The 26357-nt window shown below is 38.0% G+C and overlaps 1 protein-coding gene across 5 annotated transcripts in view; it reads left to right on the plus strand.

Annotated features, from left to right (window-relative positions):
* Positions 1-7387: 7387 nt before the first annotated feature.
* ZNF112 (zinc finger protein 112) overlaps positions 7388-26357 on the plus strand; it is a 31583-nt gene continuing 12613 nt past the window's right edge. Inside the window, exons 1-3 of one of the 5 annotated variants that reach the window (XM_031659376.1) lie at positions 7388-8508; positions 22502-22550; positions 25263-25389. In XM_031659376.1, coding sequence (XP_031515236.1) covers positions 22536-22550; positions 25263-25389 — 142 coding nt within the window. In that variant the 5' untranslated portion in view covers positions 7388-8508; positions 22502-22535. Of the gene's footprint in view, positions 8509-14745; positions 22551-25262; positions 25390-26357 lie in introns of those variants that run through there. The other 4 variants (XM_031659378.1, XM_031659377.1, XM_031659374.1 and 1 more) reach the window with 4 other exon arrangements.

A 26357-nucleotide genomic window follows, 5' to 3' on the forward strand; every position in this document is an offset into this window, starting at 1 on the left:
GCTTGTCTCATGAGGCCAGCATTAAGCTGACAATACCAAACCAGACAAAGAAATTATAAGGAAAGAAAACTACAGATGAATATTCTTCATGAACTAAGTGAAAAATCCTGAATACAGTAGTCCCTTGGTATCGGTGGGGAATTGGTACAGGGACCCTTATGGATATCAAAATCCATGGATTCTCAAGTTTGTTATGTAAAATGGCCATAGTATTCTCACGTAACCTTTTCATATCATCCTGTATACTTCAAATTATTTGTATACTTCGAATTATTTCTATCCCTATACAATAAAAATGCCATGTAAATAGTTGTTATACTGTATTGTGTTTTTTATTTGTGTTATTTTTATTGTCGTGTTGCTAATTTTTATTGTTTTTTTTTCTTAATATTTTTGATCCCTGTTTCTTTGAATCTGTGGATGATTCTGTAGTCTCCAATGGCTTGAAGATCTCGATGACAGAGATTGAGGTGACCACGGGACCTGGAAAGTGAGGAAAGAAATCCAGGGAAAAAGATGTCAAGCAAAGAATTGCCCCTTATTCTACATTAAACTCGGCCCAAATTTCAGACTGACTGACACCCAGAATATATAAAGACTTGTACAATACAATATTAAAGAGCCCAACATCTCAATTATAATGGGCTTGAACAGTTACTTTACAAAGGAAGACATACAAATTGTTAATATAGCCCGTGAAGAAGTATGACATTATTGATCACCAGGAAAAAGCAAATGAAAACTGCAGAGAGATACAACTACACAACCACCAGAATGGCAGATATTAAAAATACTGATAACAGGCCAGGCGCACTGGTTCACACCTGTAATCACAGCACGTTGGGAGGCCGAGGTGGGCAGATCATCCAAGGTCAGGAGTTCAAGACTAGCCTGGCCAACATGGAAAAACCCCATCTCTACTAAAAATACAAAAATTAGCTAGGCATGGTGGCAGGTGCCTGTAATCCCAGCTACTCGGGAGGCTGAGGCATCACTTGAACCCAGGAGGCAGAGGTTGCAGTGAGCCAAGATCATGCCACTACACTTCAGCCTGCATGACAAGAGTGAAACTCCGTCTCAAAAAAAAAAAAAAAAATTTACAGATAACAGCAAATGCTTGTTAGGATTCAAAACAATCAGAAATTGCACATATTTTGGGAGGCAATGTAAAATTAATCTTTTGGGAGATGATCTGGTGGTTTCTTAAGCAGTTAAACACATCAAGCAATTCTAATCATAGATATTTATTCCAGAGAAAAGAAAGCATATGCCTGCAAAAAGACTTTTATAAGTATGCTGCAGGATCTTTATTCATAAAAATATTTAAACAATTAAAATGTAAGTAAGCTTCCAAAGACATATATTCATGCAATAGAACATCACTCAGTAATAAAAAGGATCAAATGACTGATATGTGCATCAACATGGATGGATCTTAAAAACACTCTGCTCAAAGAATTGTAATGCAGAAGAGTACTTACCGTATGCTTCCATATATTTCATATTCTAAAATTGGTAAAATTTATGGTGGAAAAGTAGAACGGTGGTTGCCCCTGGGGGAAGGAGTTAGAGACTGACTGGGAAGTGTCATGAGGGAATTTGTGGGGGTAATGTTAATGTTCTGATGGATAAGTGGTAAGTAAAATAGCTAGATGGATGGCTAAGACATAAATGTTGCCAATTTTAGAATCTAAGCTGAGAATATATGGGTGACTATTGTATAATTCTTCCAACTCTTCTTTATGTTATACAATTTCAGGGCTAGGCACAGTGGCTTCTGCCTGTAATGCCAGCACTTTGGGAGGCCAAGGTGGGAGGATCACTTGAGGCCAGGAGCTTGAGACCAGCTGGGCAACATAGTGGGACCCCATCTTTGCAAAAAAAAAAATTAGCCAGGTGTGGTTGGGCACACCTATACTCCCAGCTACTTTGGAAGCTGAGATGGGAAGATGGCTTGAGCCCAGGTGGTCAAGGCCACAGTGAACTGTGATCATGCCACTGCACTCTAGCCTAGGTGACAAGCTGAGACCCTGTCTCAAAAAAATTTTTTTTGTAGTAAACTATTGAGAAAAACATAATTTTGAGTGAAAAATTTTAAAAGAGTTTTATAACACTATATATATATATATATATCTCTCTCCAAAATTCCATACATTTTGCCAAAGGACATACCAGCAATAGACACACGTTAAACAGATCCACCTGGCTACTGATGCAGCAGGGGAGAAAATGAGAGTGGGTAGTGGGGGATATAATGGAATAAATAAATGATATGGTTTGTTTTTTTCTTTTTCTTTTATTTTATGTATTATTTATTTATTTATTTATTTTGAGACAGAGTCTCGCTCTATCACCCAGGCTGGAGTGCAGTGGTGCCATCTTGGCTCACTGCAGACTCTGCCTCCTGGGTTTATGCCATTCTTCTGCCTCAGCCTCCTGAGTAGCTGGGACTACAGGCGCCCGCCACAACGCCCGGCTAATTTTTTTGTATTTTTAGTAAAGACCGGGTTTCACCGTGTTAGACAGGATGGTCTCGATCTCCTGACCTCATGATCCACCCACCTCGGCCTCCCACAGTGCTGGGATTACAGGCGTGAGCCACCGCACCCGGCCTTTATTTTTAATATGTATGCCCTCAAACATTCTCCTATTCAAATAAATATTTTTATGTTCACATTTTATTCAGCAGTTCTATGTAAACAAACTAGGAAGACGGTCTGTGGAAGTTTTATCTGTGTTGTTGCCAAAGGCTTGTAATATTTCTTGAAGAATATTTTCCAGAAATAATTTAGAAGTGATTCACAATTGAATCTTGTATGCCAAGAATACAGCACATGAACAAAACATTCTCTGACCGTGGATCAATCTTTTCATCTCAAAATTCCATAGATTATTTTTATATTTTATTACTACTTTTAATGTTGCAGACAATAATTAAAATGCAAAGCTTATTTTTTCATTCCTTTGAATTGACTCAATACTTTATTCTTCAGCCTTGCCATTAAAAAATTTCTCAATGTGTACAAGTGCATCTCTACAAGTCTCTTCCTCCTTTTACTCTTACTCTTCCTCCTCCTACTTCTCCTCCTCCTACACACCCTCGCCTTCCTCCCCTTTCTCCTCCAGCTTCTTCTCCTCCCTCCAATATGTGATTTTGCCCGTGAGGATAAATTGTTTATTCTCTCTTAATGATTTATTTGTTACCATCTGCTTCCTTCTCTAATCCTCATTTTTTCTCATTAGCTTATAAGATACACCTGATCAATATGCTTATATTCATTATAGTTTCTCATTATTTTTAGCCCTTCCCTCTAAGTTCTGAAAAAAGTTATATGCCATGTATTCAGTTTCCTTTGAAGCATATCATTGATTTTTTAAAATGGACTTTAAGAGCAGTTTTAGGTTTACAGAAAAATTGCAGAGAAAGTATTAATATTTCCCATATACTCTCCTTTCCCCTGCCCAGTTTCTTCTATTATTTGCATCTTGCATGTGTGTGACATATTTGTTACAACTAATGAACCAGTATCGATACATTATTACTAACTAAAGTCTGTGGTTTACATGAGGGCTTACTCTTTGTGTTGTACATTCCATGGGTTTTGACAAAGCATAATGTCCTGTATCCACCATACCATATCATACAGAATAGTGTCACTGCTTAAAAATACCTTGTGCTCTACCAATTAATCTCCCACCCCTGAACCTCTAACAACCACTGATAACTTTACTGACCTTTAGTTTTGCCTTTTCCAGATTATCATATAATTGAATTACAGTATGTAGCTTTGACAGACTAGCTTCTTTCCATTAACAATATGCATTTAAGGTTATTCCATGTGTTTTCATAACTTCATATCTGATTTCTTTTTATGGCTGAATAATACTCGATTGTATTGATGTACCACAGTTTGTTGGTCCTATATCATTTTTTTTTTACAGATTTAAATATCACTCACATTCAGAAAAGTGTCTAAAATATAAATATACATGTGAAAGCATGAACATAAAATGAACAAAGCTGTATAATCACCACCCACAACAAAAAGTGAAGTATGATAGAGTTGCAAAAACCCCACTCTCACAGCATCATGATGCTTTCTTCCCCATGAAAAGAAACCACTACCCTAAGTTTTAAGATTCCCTTGCTTTTCTTTATATTTTTACTATTTAAATGTCCAAAATCATCCTACAGATGAATTTTGCATGTCTAATGAACTTTGTACCAATGGAATCACACTGCATCTACTGGGTTTCTCTAGTTATTTTGCTCAACATATTTATGGGAGTAATCATGGTGTTGCATGTACAGCTAAAGTTTGTTCAATGTCCTTGCTCTTACCTTGTGTAAATAACAAAAATATTTATCCATACTATCGATAGACATCTGGAGTATTCTCAGCAAGTCATTGTGATGAATGATGCTGTATGAACATTCTTATATGTGTATTTTGGTACACATTTCTTATGGGTTTATACACTGAGTAGATTTAAAGTGTCATAAGAAATGCTTTTCAAATCGGGCTCTACAATCCACCAGCCTTAGATTGTTGCATATAGTCGGAGGTATAGGTCAATTTCAGTTTTATTTCACAATACTCAATTTAACAGCAACATGTATTGAATATTTGCCCTGTTCCCATGGCGCTGCAGTGCCACATTTGTTGCAATTCTGAAGTCAACATGAGAGTGCATGTAAAATTTAAAAGATCTACCCATAAATTATTAAAATTAATTAGATTAGTTGGCAAGATTGAAGGATAAAGAAGCAAATGTGGTATTTAGTAGAAATGGTTGGGGTGAACATCATTATTTTCTTCCCCGTCGTAGAGGAAATGTTTTCAGTATTTCACTGTTCCTTTTGATATTTGTTGCCATTTTTGTAGATCTTTATTATTGCTTAGTTGCCTAAATTTTCTCGTGATGAATGGGTGATGAATTTAATCAAACTCTGTTTTTCAGTTTTTGATACCTAGGTCATGATGTGTTACCCTGTTATATATTGTTGGCGACATTTTGTTCAGGATTTTTGCAAGTTAGTATTTATGATGAGATAGACCTGTCATTTTCTTTTTATCTCTTTCTTTTTTCTTTTTTTCTTGAGATGGAGTCTCGCTCTATCACCCAGGCTAGAGTGCTAGAGTGCAGTGGCACCATTTCAGCTTACTGCGATCTCCGCCTCCCGGGTTCAAGCGATTCTCCTGCCTCAGCCTCCGGAGTAGCTGGGACTACAGGTGCGTGCCACCACGCCCCCCAAATTTTTTTTTTGCATTTTTAGTAGAGACGGGGTTTCACTGTATTAGCCAGGATGGTCTTGATCTGACCTCGTGATCCGCCTGCCTCTGTCTCCCAAAGTGCTGGGATTACAGGCCTGAGTCACCGCGCCCAGCCAGACCTGTCATTTTCTATTCTAATGAAGCCTCTCACAAATTGTGTCAGTGTTATTATAGTGGCCTCATAAAGTTAGTTGGAAAGTGTTTCCTATTTTGTTATTCTCAGGAATAATTTTAAGATGAACATGATTTCTTCTTTAAATATTTGGTAGAATTCACCGATGACACCAGATTTCAATGCCATACTCTTTTATCTGTGGCTTACTTAAAAGTGCTTTAATTAATTTCCAAACACAGTTTATAATTTAGGGTCCACTGAGGAGATAGAAACCTTACCAATTATTTGAAAAGAAAAATTCACGTATTACAGAGTTGGTAGCTAGATTTCTGAAAGAGCAGAAAAAGAACTCTAATATATGATAGAAGTAGCAACTGCTGGAAGTAGCACGTGCAGCAAGCAGCAACCACCTGAGGTCTGCGGAAACAAAGTGAAGAGACAGGAATTACTAAAACTTAGAAGTCTAGAGGAAGGTCATGCTCTTCTGAAACTCAGGCCTCTGAGGAGAGGCCAGTGTTGGCTGGTTCTGCTGTCTCTGAGCTCAGAAGCAGGGCCCTGCAGTTTCAGGACTTAGACAACTAAGGATCAGTCTTTGGGAAGTTGTTTAATAATGTTTACAAGGAGCCATGATGAAATTGGTTATTCAAGTGTTAGAAAAACTGCAAATTAGGCAGCTGCTACAAGAAAAAGTACTGTTGACTGGCAGGCACAGGATATAGTATATCTCCCTGCCCCCACCTCCCCTATACTCTTCTGCTAATAGTTGCCCAACACAGAACCAGATTGGGGGTGTGGAGGTCGGGAAAGATTGGCTGCAGATTCCGCCATTCCAGCCCCATAAAGCAGAGTGAAAAATGGTGGGTTTGGAGATGAGACAATATTTATTAAATGCACACATGAATCATTTAGTTGTGTTTTTATTGATTTCTAGCCAAATTTCATTGTATTCAAAAACATATTTAGTATTTCAGTGTTTTGAAATCCCTTATTATTTTACTCATTTGTACAAATCTTATGTGCTCTTGAAAAGATGTGCATTTTAGTTTTTGCTAGAATCTTTTGTTCCCCCAGCTTCATATAGGTGTCAAAAGTGCTGCAGAGCTTCTAGGCTTTTCAGATCCTAGACTAGACCATTCATCCCCAGGAGAAAAGTAGCCCCAAATGCATAACTGTCTCAACTGTTTCTGAATTTTGACCCACCATTTCTCCATTATCTTGTCTTTTGATGCCTTTTGACATTTAAAAAGTTTGCTAACTTTTCATCTGCCAGATGTTTGTTCCAAATCACTAGTTTTATTATTACTAGAAGTGGAAGTACACAAAGTATTATTCTGTCCCTTGTATTTTTAAATTTTCCTTTCATTTTATCAAAAAACAAAACAAAACAAAAAAACCCTTACCCATTATCAGATTGATCCTCTTTAATAGGTAAACCATATGTATTTTCAAAAACATTTCCTTGGAAAGGAGTTGTTAAGAATCAAATAGTCTCATCTCTTAATAGTGCCTTTTAAGCCACTGAGCATTTTCAGATTCCTTTTCTTGATTGAGTCAACCCCTTTACCGTCCTCCCTAAATCATCCTGTCCTCCATAAGACAACTTACAGTGTTTGCTATATCAAGAGCAGGGTGAAAATAGGTGATAGATTTTTCTCAAAGAAGAAAAAAATTTCAAGATTTTACAAGGGACGTATCCCTTCCCATAATAGTAACATTTTATCTGTATCACTACAGCCCTTCCATTTGGCTTATGACTCGCATTTCTTTCTTTCTTTTTTTTTTTTTTTTTTTGAGACGGAGTCTTGCTCTGTCGCCCAGGCTGGAGTGCAGTGGCACAATCTTGGCTCACTGCAAGCTCCGCCTCCCGGGTTCATGCCATTCTCCTGCCTCAGCCTTCTGTGTAGCTGGGACTACAGGTGGCCGCCACCGCACCCGGCTAATTTTTTGTATTTTTAGTAGAGACGGGGTTTCACCGTGTTAGCCAGAATGGTCTCGATCTCCTGACCTCGTGATCCTCCCATCTCGGCCTCCCAAAGTGCTGGGATTACAGGCGTGAGCCACCGCGCCCGGCCAGTGACTCGCATTTCATCATCAGTAGTTAAAGCAGAGGAAACGTGGGAACCGATTGCTGTTTCTGCTTATGGCCTCATCAACGGCTGCATCTGTTTTCTGTGGATTCTTGGCATCCACGTTCTTGTGGATCTTGCAACAAACACATTATGGTAGGTAGCAACAGCACTATCAGTTTCAGACGCATCCACACCAAAATGGAATAAAAAAGTAATCCAAAGAAAGGTTGAGATCCTGTATTCCTTAAATTCGGTGTCCAGTACAAGTCAGCCCAATTTCCTTTCAGTACCTGCATTTTTAGCGCACACATCGCTTCCGTTCTGTAATTCTTTTTTTTTTTCTTCCTGTATTGCAAGCTTCTCCGTTCTCTCCTTTATGGGATATTTTCTTGGTTGGTAGATAGGTAGGTAGATAAAGTCCGATTTGGTTGAGTTTATTTGGGTTTGTGTCGCTTTTGAAGAAAAAATAAATTTCAAACTCTAGGGGGAAGGCAGTAGAGCTGGACTAGCAGTAGAAAATTAGACGGCTAACCAAAAGAGAATAGTGACTATACAAATACTGACTATCCAAACGAGAAAGAGACGACTTAAGGGGAAGTGCTGCCCTGCAAGAAATTCCGGGAATTGTCCATAAGATCCACAGGGTCAGAGACACACGCGCCAGGAAAGGCGCCTTTCATGCACGGTCCGCTGGGGAAAATAGAGAAACATATATACGAGCTCTCTGTCTTTGGAAGCATTTCGGTTCCGGGAAGGGGGAGTTAAGGAATTCCTTTGGGATCCGCACACTCGAAATACGATCCGGGCTGTCAGCTTGGCAGCCTGCACTTGCGTCCCAGGCAGGCAGAGAGGTGGAGAGTTATTCTAGGAATTCTGGGAAGTGTAGTTTGGGAGCCCCGTGTAGTCGGGCAACTTCCGCTCTAGGAGGCTGAGGCCGGCTCCCTGATCCCGTCGGGAATTCTGGGAAGCGTAGTCCAGGAGGTCTCTGCAGGCAGAGCCACTTCCGCCCCAGGTACGCTAGGCCGCGGCCTTCGTTCCTCCCAGAAAGGTGAGCCCTCCCCGCCCTGCGTCCTGCTCCTTCTGTCCATACTGATGTTCCTTTTGCTGGGGGCCGGTAGCAACCGGGCAGTCGCTCTAGGGGAGGAGAATCCACTTGCGGCGAAGGGCGGGATTTGTGTTTTCTTGAATGAGCCTTCTCCAGTGTGGGGCGGCTGGCGCATCCCCACTTAGCGCTGGGAGTCCAGGATCCTACATCGCAGGGACTGGGGATCTCCTGGGTTCTGTGCTCCCCCAGCCCTTTCCCCTGGCCATCAGCCAGCTCTGCCACTTAATAGCAGTGTAATAACAGGCGCATATCTTAATCTCTCTGCCTATGTTTCTTTTTCTTAAAAAATGGTACTAATACCTATCTAATGGAGTTCTTTTGAGAGTTAAATAAAAAGAGTTAGAACAGAGCCTGACAGATGGTAAAAGATGGGTCTCTTGTTATTAGCACTTTTTCATTTTCTGAGAAGCACTCAGTTCCCTGAAAGCGTCTGTGAACCCAGGATGGGGTCAGAGCTCCAGCTGCAGAGTATCCCTGGCCCTTTTCTGATCAGTGAGAGATTTTTCTTTAGGAGAGGTTCACTCCCGGCTCTCTGGGTAGTCCGCTGTAATTCATGCAGCAGTGCTGATTTCTCCCATCCTCCTTTCCTTCTTTAGCCTTGACTTCTTGAAAAAGGCTGCAGGGAGAAGGAGAGAATGATCCTTTGGCAGTTGGCAGCGGAGTCTCACCTGAGTAGTACTTATCATCCTTTCTTTCCAGGGGAGACGATATTTCCTTCATTCCTTGGGCAATTCTGCTCGAAGATGCCCTGATAGTTGTTCAATAAATGCAGAAACGGATGAGGGAGTACTTGGGTATGAGTAATAAAGACAGTATTTAAACATTTAGTGTTGATTATTCTAAGAGTTTGATATGAATTAACGTATTTAATCCTCACAAGAGCCCTTTGAGGCTGGGTTGGGTACTACCATTTTCATCTTAAAGATAAGCAAACAGACACAGAGCATAGGCTGGTTTAGGTCACCCAGGTGGTAAGAGCCTGAGCTGGGATTTGAATTCAAATAGTTTCCATCCATTGCTTTAGTTCTTGATGTGTTTAGTATCAACTTCAGAAGACATGTTTGGATTTTTCTAGAGGACCCTGAAAGCGAAGTTAATGAGCTTTGAATTTTTGATGTCGTTTTAGTTATCTGTAATTTAATTTCACTTGAAATATTTATGGTTCACATTCTAATTATATAAATGATTGCATATTGTAAAAGATTAAGAAAGTATAGAAAGTGTAAAAGAAAAAAATTATGCTAACCACAAGCTATAACAATAACAATATTAATATTTCAATATTTTCCTCTTCGGTAGACTTCTTTTTGAATTTTTACCTATGTTTAACCAAATAAGCTTCATAGCTTTAATTTTCCCTTAAGTTTTTACTACGGAAATTTATAAGCATAGCCAAATGTAATATGACTAAAATAATTCTGTGGAAGCATCACCCAGCTTCAACCCTTGTTAACATTTGCCAATCTTGTATCAACGCCCCGTCCCTATTTTTTTGTTTCAGTATTTTAAAGCAAATCTCTAACATCGACTTAGTATAATATTGTTTGATTGATTGTCATAATTGTCAAACATTGAGGATCATAAATTGCTTATATCCAAGACCGTGAAAGGGAAATGCCAGCAGCTACTCTAAGGTTTTCATTCGTTGCAACTTACAGAATGGTCCTTACTTGGGAAAGCTAGGGGATGCAAGAGAGTTGTATATTGGAGAAGGATGGTGATGAATTTTGTGTTCCAGTATAGAGTTTGCCTTGCCTAAGTCTTGTAGCTCTTTGTTTCTTATTTCTCTGTATCTATATCTATACACTGAAAGTTCTTCTATTTCTAGGACCATGTCATATTTTTCTTTGTGTGCCCAGTACACCGTACAAGGTTGTTAAAGGTTTATGGTTAGAGTAGCTACTCAACAGACAGCTGGCATCAAGGATTTGCAGTGTAGAATTGGAATTAGGTATCAAAATAGAATAGGAATAACCCCTGGAGATATTCCTTAATCTCACTGAATATTGGTAGGTTATAGAATCCACCAACTATTTCAGAGTATTGAAGAGTTGAAGAACAATGATTGGTTATGTTTTGATAATCTAAAAAAAATTTCCTAAGAAACCAGTTGTTAGAAATGATAACATTGGCCGGGCGCGGTGGCTCACGCCTGTAATCCCAGCACTTTGGGAGGCCGAGGCGGGTGGATCACAAGGTCAGGAGATCGAGACCACGGTGAAACCCTGTCTCTACTAAAAATACAAAAAATTAGCCGGGCGCGGTTGTGGGCGCCTGTAGTCCCAGCTACTCGGGAGGCTGAGGCAGGAGAATGGCGTGAACCCGGGAGGCGGAGCTTGCAGTGAGCCGAGATTGCGCCACTGCACTCCAGCCTGGGCGACAGAGCGAGACTCCGTCTCAAAAAAAAAAAAAAAAAAAAGAAATGATAACATTTATAGACCATGCCTTATAACTGAGGTCGTGTTTCCAGGTTTTTAAAACAAGTTTTTAAAAAATGTTTCTACAGTAAAATTGGCTATTTTGTTATTTTTGGTGTACAATTCTATTAAACACAGGTATAGTTTGTATAACAACTACCATAGTCAGAAAAAGAACAGTTCTGTCACCCCAAAAACTCCCCTCATGTCTTCCCTCATAATCACCCCTCACCATATCTGTAACCACTGGCAACTACCATCACCACTAAAACTCTATTTTTGTCTTTTTGAGAATGTCATGTAAATGAACTGATGCTGTATGTAAAATTTGAGACCGGATTCTTTTACTTAGCAAATTGCTCTTGACATTCATCCAAGTTGTTGTATGTATCAATACTTCATTTCTGTTTACTTCTGTTTAACAGAAGTATCCACTTTATGCATATATCACAGTTTATCTATTCACTGGTTGATAGACTTTTTCCCCCACTTTTTGGCATTTATGAAGAGAGCTGATATAAACATTCATGTACAGTTTTTTTTGTGCTTATTTCTGTAGGGTATGAAGCCAGGAGTGGGGTTACTGAGTCATATGGAAAATGTATGTTTAAGAAACTGCCAAACTGTAGTATCTGTACCATTTTGCATTCCCACTAATGATGTAGAAAGTTCCAGTTTATTTACATCTTCATCAGCACTTAGTATTTTTCTTATTTTTTTTTTAAATTTTAGCCATTCTAAGCATTGTGACTTTAATTTACTTTTCCCTAATGGCTAATGGTGTTCAGCAGATATTTTTGTTGTTGTTGTTTCTTTGCCAGCCTTATATCTTCTTTGCTGTAGTGTCTGTATGCATGCTTTGCCCAGTTTTACATTGGGTTATATTTTTCCTATTGTTGATTTTTGAGAGCTATTTATATATTCTGGATGTAAGTCCTTTGTTGGATGTGTGATTTGCAAATATTTCTTCTCAGCCTGTAGCTTGTCTTTTCATTCTCTTAATAGTGTCTTTACAAAAGTTTCTAATTTTAATGACATCTGATTTATCAATGTTATCTTTTTTGGATTGTGCTTTTGATGTCATCTCTAAGAAGCCTGCCTAGCCGCAGGTCATGAAGATTTTCTCTTGTTCTAGAAGTTTTACGGTTTTACACTTAAATCTGTGATCCATTTTGAGTTAACTTTTTTATAATATGTGATGGTTAAGTTGGGGTATATTTCTTTACATATGAATGACCAACCACCCCAACACCACTTGTTCGGGTTTATTTCTGTACCGTGTTCTGCTAAATTGATCTATGTGTATATCTCTTCACCAGTACCAAGATATCATATTTACTGTAGCTTGATAGTAAATCTTAAGACTGGATAGTTTGATTCCTCCCAATTTATTCTTTTTTTCCAAAATTGTTTTTAGCGATTCTGGTTCCTTTGCCTTTCCATATGCATTTTAGAATTGGCTTATTTACATCTACCAAATATTTAGCTGGGATTTTCATTGACATTGTGTTAAATCAGTAGATCTGTGTTTATCACATTGAGTTTTCCAGTTCATGAATATAACATGTCCCTTCATTTAAGTGTTCTTTAATTTCTTGCATTAGTGTTTCATGATTTTCTGAATACAGATCTACACGTTTTGTTTAGACATATGTTACATTACATAATGTATAATTTATTCTTCTAGAGCTATTTTAAATCATATTGTTTTAAAATTTTGGTTTCCGGCCGGGTGCAGTGGCTCACGCCTGTAATCCCAGCACTTTGGGAGGCTGAGGCAGGTGGATCATGAGGTCAGGAGATTGAGACCATCCTGGCTAACATGGTGAAACCCCGTCTCCACTAAAAAATACAAAAAAATTAGCCGGTACTGGTGATGGTCGCCTGTAGTCCCAGCTACTCGGGAGGCTGAGGCAGGAGAATGGCGTGAACCCAAGAGGCGGAGCTTGCAGTGAGCTGAGATTGGGCCACTGCACTCCAGCCTGGGCAACAGAGCAAGACTCCGTCTCAAAAATAATAATAATAATAAAAAAATAAAAATTTTGGTTTCCAGTTGTACATTGTTAGTGTATAGAAACACACCTGATTTTTGTGCGTTGACCTTGTATTCTCTGGTGTTGCTATACTCACTAGAAATTTTTGTTTTTTGGTAGATTCCTTGGGATTTTCTGTAGAGACACATGTTGTGTATTATTAATAGGGTCAGTTTGACTTCTTCCTTTCTAATCTGTATTCCTTTCTAATCTAATCTTTTTCTTGCCTCACTACACTGGCTGATTTTCAGTACAGTGTTGAATAGGTATGTCAAGAGTACACATCTCTGCCTTGTTTCTGATCATAGGGGAAAGCATTTTTATAAGTTCCATTATATTTTTAGTCTGCGAAAGTTCTGTCATGAGTGGATGTTGTATTTTGTCAAATGTTTTTTCTGCTTCACTTTTACTGGAGCTGGTGATTGTTGTGCACTTAAAAGTTTGACAACTACCTGTAGAACAGCCTTATTTAATTTTTTAACATTTGTTGTTTAACTTATCTACTTATGGAGAATTTATTCTTTTTGGTGTACATTTCTGAGTTTTGACAATTGCATTGTCATGTAGACTTCACCACCACAATCAAGATTCACTAGAGTTCCATTGCCCAGAAACATGCCCTTGTGGTACCTTTTTGTAGTCAAACTCTTCCCCAGCTCTTAACCCCAGGAAACCCCTGGTTTACTCCCCAACCCCATTGCCTTTTCCGTAACATCACATGAACGAATCAATGCAGTATGTAGAATTGTGAGTGATGTTTTTCATTTTTCTCTTTGATTTCTCTCATCAGTATTTTGTGTTTGTGTCTTTCAAGGAATTAAACCATTTCATCTATCACTTTGAATTCATTAATGTGCATTCATTTATATTTCTAATGCCTGTTAAGTCTGTAGTGATATCTCTTCTTTCATTCTCGATTTTGGTAATTTGTGTCTTTTTTGTTCTTCATCTAGAGTTTAATTTTTACTAGTCTTTGCAAAGAATCCCCTGTGGGTTGAATTAATTTTGTCCAGGAGCCGGCAAACCTGTTTTTTGAGGCCCAGACTGTAAATATTTCCGTTTTTCCAGTTAACTAGAACTATCAGTACTATTATTTAGGTATTTATATAATGAGAGGAAACTTTAATTGACAAAATTTAAGATATAATGATTGAGTACAACTTAATTGAAGTTCAAGGCTGCTATTCCCTGTCATCAAAATTGACTGTAAATGTTCATCTGTTAATGCTGATTTGTAATGAGATTTTATGTATTTTATCTTTGAAAAGAACTTTTTTAAACAAATAGGTCCTACCAAGTACTGATACTAATCCACAAGCAAATGATTTCAATTGTGAATATTAATGAGTTGAAAGATGTGGTAAACTGAATAATGACTCCCTAAATATATTCATATCCTAATTTCCAGAGCTTGTGAATGTTACTTCACATGGTATGAGAGATTTACTGGTGTGATTAAACTTATGGATTTTAAGATGTGTAGTTTATCCTGGATTATCTGGTTGGGCCCAGTGTAATTACAAGGATTCTTATAAGAGAAAAGCAGAAGGATCACAGTTAGAAGAAAGTGACATGATTAACAGAAGCAGAAATTGGAGTGCTGCAGCCATAAGCCGAGGAATTCCAGCAGCCTCTAGAAATTAGAAAAGGCAAGGAAATGGATTCCGGTGAGAAGCAACCAGTCCTGCTGACACCTTGACTTTAACCCAAGGAAACTGATTTTAGACTTCTGATCTCCATAACTAATAAAGAATAAATTGCATTATTTTAAGTCACCAAGTTTGTGGTAATTTATTATAGCAGCAATAGAAACTAATACAGAAGACATTTAAAGAATTCTTGTAGACTCTTGATATTTACCTTTTAGTTTGTCACTACATTTCAGAATAATCACTTCCAGTGGAAGGTTGGGAGAATTATGCAGTGTGCAGTGAAATGGACTTTGAAATGTGGAAAGGTCCTTTGCACTTGCATCAAGGTCTGAAAACACTGTTACAATTCTGAAGTTTGGGCTCAGATAATATATATGCTACAAATTTATGTGAGAATTGAGATAACAACTTTTGACAGCACTGGAAATTTGTAAAGTAGCTTAGCATTACCTGTGATTCAGACATTAATTGTCTTTGAAATAATTCTCCTACACTGTATGCTTCACAAATAAGTACTGTTTTGCCTTCTAATTTTAGATTGAATTCATTAAGAAACATTATCAAGTCTGCAGCTAAAGCTAATTTCCAATGTCACTCACGCTTGAGGGAAGTTCTTACTCAGAAATATTTCAGTCTCAGCCTTGAGATTTAAAAAAAATCACAATAAAACTTTATTGCTGCTCAGACATTGAACTCTCATGTGGTAGGGCAAGTCAGGATTTTTCTACTTCTCATGAAATTCATGAAACTGATGATGGTTAAATCTTTGAGTTTGAATGAAGTTCACTGTTGCCATTATTGGTTCAATAGCACATGATAGATTAAAATATTCTCTGCAGAGTACCTGCTGATGAATAATACAATGAGTAACCATAGGCTTTAAATACACGTTTTTATAAATCCAACCTCTGCCTCTTTCTGCTCCAACATATCTTTTACCACTATCAATTTTAACACATCATTTAAAACTGCCTCAGGTTTACTGAATTAATATTTGCACCTTCTTCGGTAATATTTTCACCTGTGGTTGTTCCATATAGACTGTTCCTAGAGGCTAATTATTCAACCCCTCAAACTTGGCATTGATTCCTTAAATACACAACATCTGAGCAACATTAGTAACATCTGTGAAATCATCAAGAGCCAAATAAAATTTATCAGAATCATTTCCCTTGTATTTTAATGGTCCATAATGTTGTTCCCATTGTCCTCAACTCTTAGAGCAGTTGGTCTTGCCCAAAGTCTAATAATTGTAAACAAATTTATTTTATCTGGACACATTTTTTTTCCTTCTACAATCAAACATGATTTAATTAACTCATCACTGGTAAATTACTTTCCTTGCTTGGGGCAGAAATAGAAGCTGAATATCGATTAAACTTACCAAACTTGAAGATCTTGAAGCAAAAGACTGTAGTATCTAAAGATTTTTAAAGTGCCCAAGTGGAATAATTAGCAAATCATTACTGAAAGATAACTCACTGACATTTTCTGACATTTAATTATGTTTAAGATCTGAAATAATGGGATGCGCTATATTGACAATGAAAAAATAGATTTCAAAAGGTTGCATGCTTCAGTGTAATTTATTTTAGTGTCTGAAAAATTGGTTTTATCCAAAAATAGTTTGTCTTTTAAAATGGCCAGTGCTAGCAATTAAAATGCAAATAAAAGCCACTGGTTTACTTACATGTGAAACATATTGAGCAGATCTGCATTAGAAATGGAAAGGCTTTCAAATCTGCCTTAAACGTGTTGCACTTTTGATACCATTTTCTGTACTCGCTCATTAGAAAATATCTTACATAGTTTGGGATTGTGGTTAATTAAAACAGGAAAAAAGAAAAGAAACTGAATATCTGAATATCGAAATGTACTGTAGTTGCTACCTCATTTTCATTTTTTTTGTGTGTGAAAAAATTCTGCTCTGATGAGACATTTTATTTAAAATTTTCTACTTTTTCTGACCATTTATTGTGAATTGAGACTATTGTGATGAGTGCTTAGTGTGACAGTGTTGACATATGTCTGATTATTTTAGCATAGATATGTTGTCACTGCATAGGAAGCACAATAAGCATGATAAGCTTTGTCATCTAATTCATTAACAAAATATTTCACCTCCATTGTGCCTTCAAAGTGTAACAAAGTATGTTTTTCTGGTTTTTTTTTTTTTTTTTTTTTTCTTGTTTGGCTTGATAAGCGTGTACTAGTAATACAGAAATTAAAGTGTAGTGGTACAGCAATACATATGGTACTTGAAATGCTGTTCAATTAATGGCATTTAACCCAATTGAGTTAACCTAATGCTGAGTCACTGTGGTTTAAATTATGCTTAGCAACAATATGAAGAAATGAGAGTGCCACCTATGGTCTCTGTTATAACTACATAGCCCTGCTGCTGTAATGCAAAAGCAGTCATAGGCTGTACATAAACAAATGAGCATGACTGTGTTACAGTAAAACTTTATGGACACTGAAATTTGAGTTTCATGTAATTGTCACATCACAAAATAATCTTTTTAGGATTTTTTTTCAACCGTTAAAAAGTAAAATTCTTAGCTTACATCCTGTACAAAAACAAGCAGTGGGCTGGATTTGGCCCAGCCGTATTTTGCTAGGCTTGATTTTGTCTAGTGTTTTTGTGTTTTCAATGTCATTGATTTCTGTCTTAGGTTTATTATATTCTTTTTTCTGTTTGCCTTTAAGACCTCTTTTCTAATATATGCATCATTGCTACACATTTCTTTATAATACCTGCTTTAGCTGTATCTCTTACATTTTGATATGTTGCATTTCAGTCTTGATTCCATTTAAAATATGCTCTAATTTATTTTCTAAAAAGTATTTCCACTTCACTGCATCTAATATCTTTTGTAACTAATTTCATTGGTTGCTTAGAAGTATGCTGCTTAATTTCCAAACATTTGGAGATTGTCCAGATATCCTTTTCTTGTTCATTTCTACTTTAAATCTATTATAGTTAGAGAAAACACTTTGTCTGATTTGAATTCTTAGGAAATTAAGATTTGTTTTATGAAAAAGATAACATCTGAGGTAAAAAAAAATTATTCAATGGGCTCAGTAGCAGACTGGAGATGACAGAAGAAAGAATCAGTGAACTTGAAGACAGATTAGTATAAAAATGCTATTTAAGCAACAGAGAGAAAAAAACATTGAAAAAAAAAAAAACGAGCAGAGCCTTTGGAACCTGTGGGACGATATCAGAAGTCGAATACTCCTGTCTTTGGAGTCTCAGGAGGGGAGGAGAGAAATGTTTATTTGGAAGTACTAGCTGAAAATTGCCCAGATTTGGTGAGAGACATAAATTTACAGATTCCAGAAACTCATTGAATACCAAATACGATAAACTCAGAGAAAATCACTTCTGGATACATCATAATCAAACTTCTGAAAATTAAAAATAAACAAAAATTCTTGAATATAGCTAGAGAAAATGACACATTATATATCTGGTAGAACAATGATTCAGATATATGTAGATTTCTCATGGGAAGCCATGGAGGCCAGAAAACTTTGGAACATCATCTTTAAGATTCTTAAAGGAGTTGTCGGTACAAAATTCTATATCCAAGGAAAATGTCCTTCAGGAATGAAGGGAAAAAATGCCACACCTGTGCTAAAAGGAGCACTAAAGGAAGTTCTTTAGGCTGAATAGAAATGATGCTAAATGGAAACTAGGAACTTCAGAAATGATGAAACAGCACCAGAAATACTAAGTTTTTTGGCAAATATAAAATAGTTTTTCTACTCTTTAAAATATGCATGACTTTAAATAGAAATTATAACTTTCTTGACTAGAGGTTTATGTTATATAGAGTAGTATATACAAATGAAACAAAGTGGGGAGGTAAAGGGAACTATTTGTTGGTAAGGCATCTGTATTTTACAAAAAGTAGTAAAACAGTAATGCTAAATACACTGTGAAAGATTAGATATGTATATTACAACCCTGGAGCAACCACTGGAAAAAAAAAAAAAAAAAAGGACATGTAGCCAAAAGCTAATAGATAAAATGAATGGAATAGTAAATAAAAACAAAACAAACAAACAAAAAATCAAATACCCAAAAGAAGGCAGAAAAAGGAGTAATAGAGGGACAAAATCAGGGAAGACAAACAGGAAAAAAGATAATGGTATACAGAAATCCAGCTATATCAGTAATTATAGGAAATGCTAATGGCCTGAATACATCAATTAAAAGAGATTGTAAGATTGGATAAAAAGCAAGAACCAAGTATATGCGGTCTGAAAGAACTCCATTTAAATACAAGGGCATAATTAGTTTGAAAGTTAAAAAGAGAAAAGGAGCTATACTACGGAGTGGCTATATTAATATCAAAGACTTCAGACCACGGGCAGGGATGCCGAGGGACACTATGCCAAGGGTCAGTTCCCCAAGTAGACGTAACAATCCTAAATGTGTACCCCCAAAACAACAGTTACATGAAGAAAAACTGACAGAATTAAAAGAAACAATAGAGAAACCCACAGTTCTATGTAGAAATCTCAACACTCTTTTACCAATAATCGGAACAAGAAGACTGAAAACCAGGAAGGATTCAAAAGACCTGAATAATGCTATCAACATCTTGACCTCATTGACATTTGTAGAGCACTCTATCACTAACAGAATGCACACTGTTTTCATGTGCTTCAGGTTTGATTGTTTCTGCTGACCTGTCTTTGAGCTCGCCGATGCTTCTGCTGCTTATTTCTGATCTGTCTTTCCCATTTGGCTACAGATTTCTGTGTAGTGGGAACTGTGTCAAATTCTCCATTTGCTTATAACCAAACATAGGGATTGGCAGAGAGGAATTATTTGGTACCTGTCTGTGGTTGGTGCAGCTTTCCAGCAGGCAGCAGGAATAGGGACCTTCAACTCAGTGAGAGTGTATTCAAATTTTCTGAAAATAGATGTAGGAGAAATAAAAGATGTGAATATTCTCTGTCCCTTATCTCTGATCAGTTTTGGTGGGATGCTGAAGCCACCCACCAAATGATTTATTTCATAGTGATAACAATGAGGATGGTAGTAACAACGGCTAACGTTGATCAGATTTTATTACCACTCACACTGACTTTCTAATATTATGATGTATGATGAATAGTATGATGTATTATGATGTATTGAACTCATTTATCTCACATAACAACCCAACTTTTATCTTCATTTTACAGATGAAGAACAGAGGCATTGAGAGGTTAATTAATGTGTGTCAGTTTATGCTGCCAGTAAGTGGTGGAGTCAGGATTAAAGCTTGGCAGCTTGATTCTGTAGCCTGGGCTCTTGGCCAAAGCATTCTGCTTTCATTAGGCTGGCGAAATGGGCTTTAGGAGCTAATAATCCTGCAGCAAAACCTTCTTAAAGGTATCATAGAGCAGAGCACATACAAGCTCAGTGTTAAAAGCTAAGGGGATCTGTGATGCAGGTGGGCAAATTGCCTGTGGCTTGTTTTTGTGTGTCTCCTCTTCAGCTAAGAATGGTTTTTACATTTGAAGGGTTGTAAAAAGAAAGAACAATATTGCGCAGAGACAGCATGTGACCCACAAAGCCTGAAATACTCACTATCTGTCCATTTTACGAAAGCTTTCCAACCCCGGCTCTAAGTGAAAAGAGGAGTACAGGAGGTATGGCACATGCAAGGGCCTGGAGACGTTTTTATGAGATCAAGTGATTTACACGGCTGGAGATCAAAGGGGAGAGAAGATTTGCAGAGAACATGAGCAGACAGACATGAAAGATTCCTGTGTGGCTTGCTAAGAATCTAGACTTTATCCCAAAGGCAGCTATGCAAATGTTTTAACCAAGAAAGCAACATAATCAGGCTTTAATTCTATCAAACATGAAGAAGCAACAATAGTCTATAGGATGGCCACTGTGTGACTTCATATTTAACAAGAATTCCCTTTTCTTTTGAATTCTCAAAGTCCCTTGGCTGATTAGTGACCCCGTGCTTGATAAAGGTGATCAGAGAGGTCTAAACTGGAAGGCTATCTTCACACGGAGTGCATGCCTGCAGACATCTACAGTGCATGTTACTGCTCCTTCCTCTTAGCGACAGCTCCAAGAGTATCTTTTAAAAGAGAGAAATGGGGATCTGGGAATCAAGAGGTCTGGCTCCCAGGCCCTTCTCTGTTCCTGGCTTGAATGTTCTCTGACAATTTTCTTGAGAGGCCAAATGGCCTAGTGGTTAATTGCATGGACTTATCCTGCAGACTGCCTCTATTTATGTCCCGGTCTGTGGTTTGCAATCCTCTCTGCACACTGTAGTCATCTGGGGAATTTCATAAAAACTCTTCTTCCACAGATCCTCATTTATGGATCCTGGACTTGGGTCTGGGCGTTGGTATTCTTTTTTAAACCTCCCCATTGATACTGGTTAGCTGGCAGCTTAAGAGCCACTGTCCTAGTAATTGAGAACACAGACCCTGGGCTAATAGTCCTGGCTGTTCTGCTAGCTAAAATGGCAAAGCCGCTTAAAATATTGATGCCTCAGTATTCTCAACTGTAAAAGGAGTTACAAATTGTCCCAACTTCTTGGGTGGTTGTGGGATTAACTGAGGGAGTTAGTTCCTCTAAAGCATATGCGTTGGTCTTCTCACCACATTTTCTGCCTCCTCTCTTGCCCTAGATACCCACTAACTCTCATTCTGTTTCAATAGTCTGATGACTCCTTTCTCTTTGAGCGGCAAATATAGGTCAGTCAGCTTCCAACACTAAGATAGCCCTCATTTTCTCCATCCTCATCCATCCTCCCTCATCATGTATGGGTTTGAGGGCCCTTCCATGCTCTCTCAAAGGACTCCATGCACCCTCTACCCTGGCATCTATCTGGGCACTATATCCCTTTTAGAAGGTGATCCATAAATACTGGATAAGTGAAAGAAACCTCAGCTCTTTTACTGCTGAAGGCTAGATGTTCTCATCACCAATGAGATTTTGTCATAGCTAGACAGAGGATCACATTGTTGTTTAAGAAACGTAGTAGTCTCACAGGTTTCATTAGTCTTTTGTTGTACCCTGTGGGAAAAGGGATGTACCACTGAACTTCCCCTGAGCTCAGGAGGAGTATTTACTAGCCACTGTATTTTTCATAAGGGTGGTCTCGATGTATATAGTATATACCGTGGCAACAAATAAAAGTAAGAAGCCAGAGCTACAGACATTCCAGAAGTTAGGGGTGACTTTCCCGGGACAGAGCAGTAATCTCTGCTGTCCAGATGTCTTACAAAATACATTTCCCAGGGCAATTTTGTGATACAGAATACTATCTGCATCTCTGTAGTTGCAAGGAAATAGAGATCCCTGGTGTAGTTATAATGGGTTTCCTCTGTACACACAGATAATCCTAATAACAATCATATATTGTTGGCACTGTATGGTCTGGATTTTGCAGATGACAGAACTGAAACATTAGAAAGGTTCATGAATTTAACCATGGTTACTCAGAAAGTATAGAGTAGCACCGGGTTTTCAACATAGACATTTTGTTCCCAGAGTCCACTTTTAACCGGTACGTGACATGCCACTGCCTCTCCTTTCCCACCTCTCCCAGGATCAGAATGAGCATGCTGGGAGCTGTAAGGCATGTGAGGCTACTGGGTACAGCTGTGCAGGTTGCTCCATGCATGAGGGCACCCTGCCAGGAGGGCCACGTGGTAGCTGGAATCCAGCCCATGCTACCTGCTCCTTAACGCAGGTGTGTGGCCACATCTGCTGGGGGACGGGACACCTTTTTCTAATTTGCACAAAGATACATTTCCCTTTTAATCGTGGCTTCTTTCGTATTACCCTGTTCTCCCTTCTCAGGTCTCTGCCTTTCTCTAGAACAAGAAAGAGAAAAATGACCAAATTCCAGGTGAGCTGGTTTTCATTTCCGCTATTTTACATGTGACCTCATTTTGCAGTGAGTGGACACATCTTTTTCCCCCTTCTTTGCCAAGGGTAAAGAATGACAACAGGCATTTAGTGTCATTTATGTATCAGGCTCTTGCTTTTGCTTTTGTCCTTTTCTAAAATTTCCTTTTAGTTGTAAATGGGTTTTATTATTTATTTCATAAATAATAGTACAAAAAAAGAATAGAAATTTTAAAATCCTACACCTTATTACCCTGCTTACAAATCTGTTTTTGTCCGTGGTCATTTTTTTAAATATAACTAGTCTTGCAGTAATATATAACAATTTTGAATTAGGCTTTTTATCTGCATAAAATAATAGCAGTTAATTTTTATCATCTAATATTATTGAAGTAAACTGTTGTTATCCCTCTCCCCCCCTTTTCTTTTTCTTTTTCTTTCTTTTTTTTTTTTTTTTCTTCAGTTGAGATGGAGTCTCGCTCTGTGGTCCAGGCTGGAATGCAGTAGCGTGATCTTGGCTCACTGCAACCTCCATCTCCTGGATTCAAGCAGTTCCCTGCCTCAGCCTCCCAAGTAGCTGGGATTACAGGCGCCTGCCACTACACCCAGCTAATTTTTTGTATTTTTAGTAGAGACGGGGTTTCACTGTCTTGGTCAGGCTGGTCTTGAACTCCTGACCTTGTGATCCATACACCTCGGCCTCCCAAAGTGCTGGGATTACAGACTTAAGCCACCGTGCCCGGCTCTTTTCTTTAAATTATTTCCAACTCACAAGCTTTTAAGTTCCTGAGGATTCTTGCAGTTTTACATTGCAGTTATCAGTTTTCCTACAAATAATCTTGACTCAAAAAGCAATCTGAGAGAATTTTGATATTATTTGTCCATAATGTTCTAGGGACTCCAAACTAAAAATATTTTCTCCAAAGTGATGTCTCAGGTGGAATACACAAAATATGGTTTTGTCTAACAAGATTATATTGAAGCTAAAGTTGGGGGAAAAAATAGATGTTTTTGGACAAGAAGAGCTGGATTCTTCTTAGTACCTGTAGCTATGTGTTTATATATGTTTGTATGTCTGTGTGTGTTTCATTATTAATTTTATTAGAGCAATACAGGCTCTTAAAGTTTTTAGTCATACCATAGGATGTATAGGCACTTTGCATCTGTCACACTATTCATGGCCCCAGATGACTGTTAGAGGGGGACCGTAGAGTCATTTGCACTGTTACCTTGAAGATAAGAGGTTCATGTTCATACAGGAAGATAAGCATCTGGCCAACTCTAAAGCCTTTGCCTTCTGGGTCAAGAGTTTCAGGCATATCACTGGGGTGGAAAGACTGACAAAAAAGCAAAGCAAATCAAACCAAAGCAGAGTTCTGCATTTAGAGCTGAAGTTGTTGTGCTCAGAACTGCAGCCAGAAGAAATATGGGAATGAACAGTTGTTCATTTAAAAATTTAAAATTATCCTACAGCAAAAAGTTGCAAGACAGCAAAGTGGAATGAAAAATATTTACAATGTCCATGGAAGAAAAGACCTCATTGTCCCCCAAATGAATTATTATTACAAAACAAGAAATAGAGATGAACAGCAAATGTGTGCAAAGAGAATGAACTTTATTACTAATAAGTTTGTGAGAATTTTTTTAATAACTGGTTTTTACTTCCCACATTTACTTGTGAGATTATGAAAGGTTTTTTTTAAAAGCTTTCATATCCAGTGTTGACTAGGATTTATACTTTCTTGGAAGAAGGCTAAGATGGAAGGCAAAAATCTGTCTTGGGAAAACACCTGCCATTATGATTTCAGAACTTTAAAGGTCATTATTCTTCAGCATTGCCATTTTTACTTTTTGCTATTTATTTTGAGGAGATAATCAACAGAATTCCAGAGGCTAACATCAATGCAAAAGGTTGTTTTTGCAACATTGTTCGTATAGGTAACCTCAAACTAAGTATGCTTTAGTTGGATCAAATCATTATATTCTAGACCATTAGTTTTCTGAATTACTTTGCAGCCCAGAAATGGGATAGAAGATACGATGAAAATATTAATAATGTAGCTAACATTTGTTGGGTACTTACTGTGTGCCAGGCACTGCTTTTCAATGCTTTACATGTGGTCATTCATTTTATTACTAGGACTTTATGGGATAAGTTTCACCATACAAATGAGAAGGAAGGAAACTTGTCCAAGATCATAGAGCTAGCATTGGGCAGAGCGCCCAGATCCAGACACAGGCAGTCAGGCTCCAGAGCTGTGCCCATCACTGCAACAGTCTCCAGATGAGCACAGAGGATGAGCTAGATATTTGAGCGGTAAGGATGACTGATACCCTGTAAATCTGGCAAATTAAATAAGTGATGTGTGTGTGTAAATGAGGAGAAACAGGTAGCATCAGTCACTGTTAGAACGAAAGCTTTTGTGGAGCAAATGACATTATTAATACAATTTAAAATATTGGTAACCTAGGGTGCAACAGAGTTCCAGAGGCTTACTTATAAGTGCTAACCAAAGGAAGTAATTTTAAAGTGTAAGGATTTCTTTTCTTGCAGCCCTTTTGGTGAGTGGTATTAGCATTAAAGAAGGCAAACAGAAGAGAACTGCAAATTTGATTCAAGTTGCCCAGACTCCAGAACAGCTTCCCATCCTTTACACCTTCTCAGCACTGCCCTTCTTCTGTAAACTTAGTATGTGTGTGTTTGGTATGGTAGGAGATGGTGACATTCAAGGATGTTGCTGTGGTCTTCACCGAGGAGGAGCTGGGGCTGCTGGACTCTGTCCAGAGGAAACTGTACCGAGATGTGATGCTGGAGAACTTCAGAAACCTGCTCTTAGTAGGTGAGGATAGGTGCTCTTGGTAACTCAACGGCAGTCTCCTGGGGTGTCTTTGTGTGCTCAATTGTTAGAAACTCTGAAGCCCCTGAAATTATTCTCTGAGATTGGGTGCCTGAGAGTCCTAATAATCCCTGTGCAGCGCAGACAAGGTGTTTCTGACGGTTCTTTCCAGTCTATCCTTGGAATAGTAAATATGGTCCTGCTTCATTGATTTGCCATCTAACAGTTTAGTAAGTTATTTCAGATTAGTAAGTTTTTTTTTCAGGGCACCAGTAACTGTTGATGAACTTGACTTTTTAGAGCGGTTTTTTAAAAAAATAATGTATTTGTAAATAACTTTAAACTCACCGAAAACTTACAAAAGGACAAGAATACCCATATAGATTCACCGAGATTCTACCTAGATTCACCTCTAATAACATTTTACCCTATTTGCTCTATCATTTATGTTCATGTTCTTTCTCTCTCCATACATACTTATGTATGTATATGAAAAAATATATATAGTCATTAATATCTTTTTCTGAACCACTTGAGGGTAGTGAATATACCATGGCTGTTTTTCTCTAAATATTTCAGTGTATATGCAGAGTTCAGGAGTCCCCAAGTTCCCTCTTACCTCTGATACCAATTGCAAGATTAGGAGTCCCCAAGACCCAAGAGTATTGAGCCCCACACTCAGGCTCAATAATTCGCTAGAAGGACTCACAGAACTCACTGAAAGCAGTTGTCACGGTTAATGATTCATTATAGGGAAAGGAATCAGATTGAAGTCAGCTTAGGGAAGAGGCCCAGGGAGCAGAGTCCATGAGTGTTCCAGGTGTCAGCTTCCATTTGTCATCTTCAGTGGAGTTGTGGACAGCACTGACTCTTCCAAGCAGCGATGTGTGACAATACACAAGGAGCATTGGCAGCCAGAGAGGCTCATTCGAGCCTTGGTGTCCAGAGTTTTTGTTGGAGCTTAGTTCCCT

This window comes from Papio anubis, chromosome 20, assembly GCF_008728515.1.
Source record: "Papio anubis isolate 15944 chromosome 20, Panubis1.0, whole genome shotgun sequence".
Classification (NCBI taxonomy): Eukaryota; Metazoa; Chordata; class Mammalia; order Primates; family Cercopithecidae; genus Papio; species Papio anubis.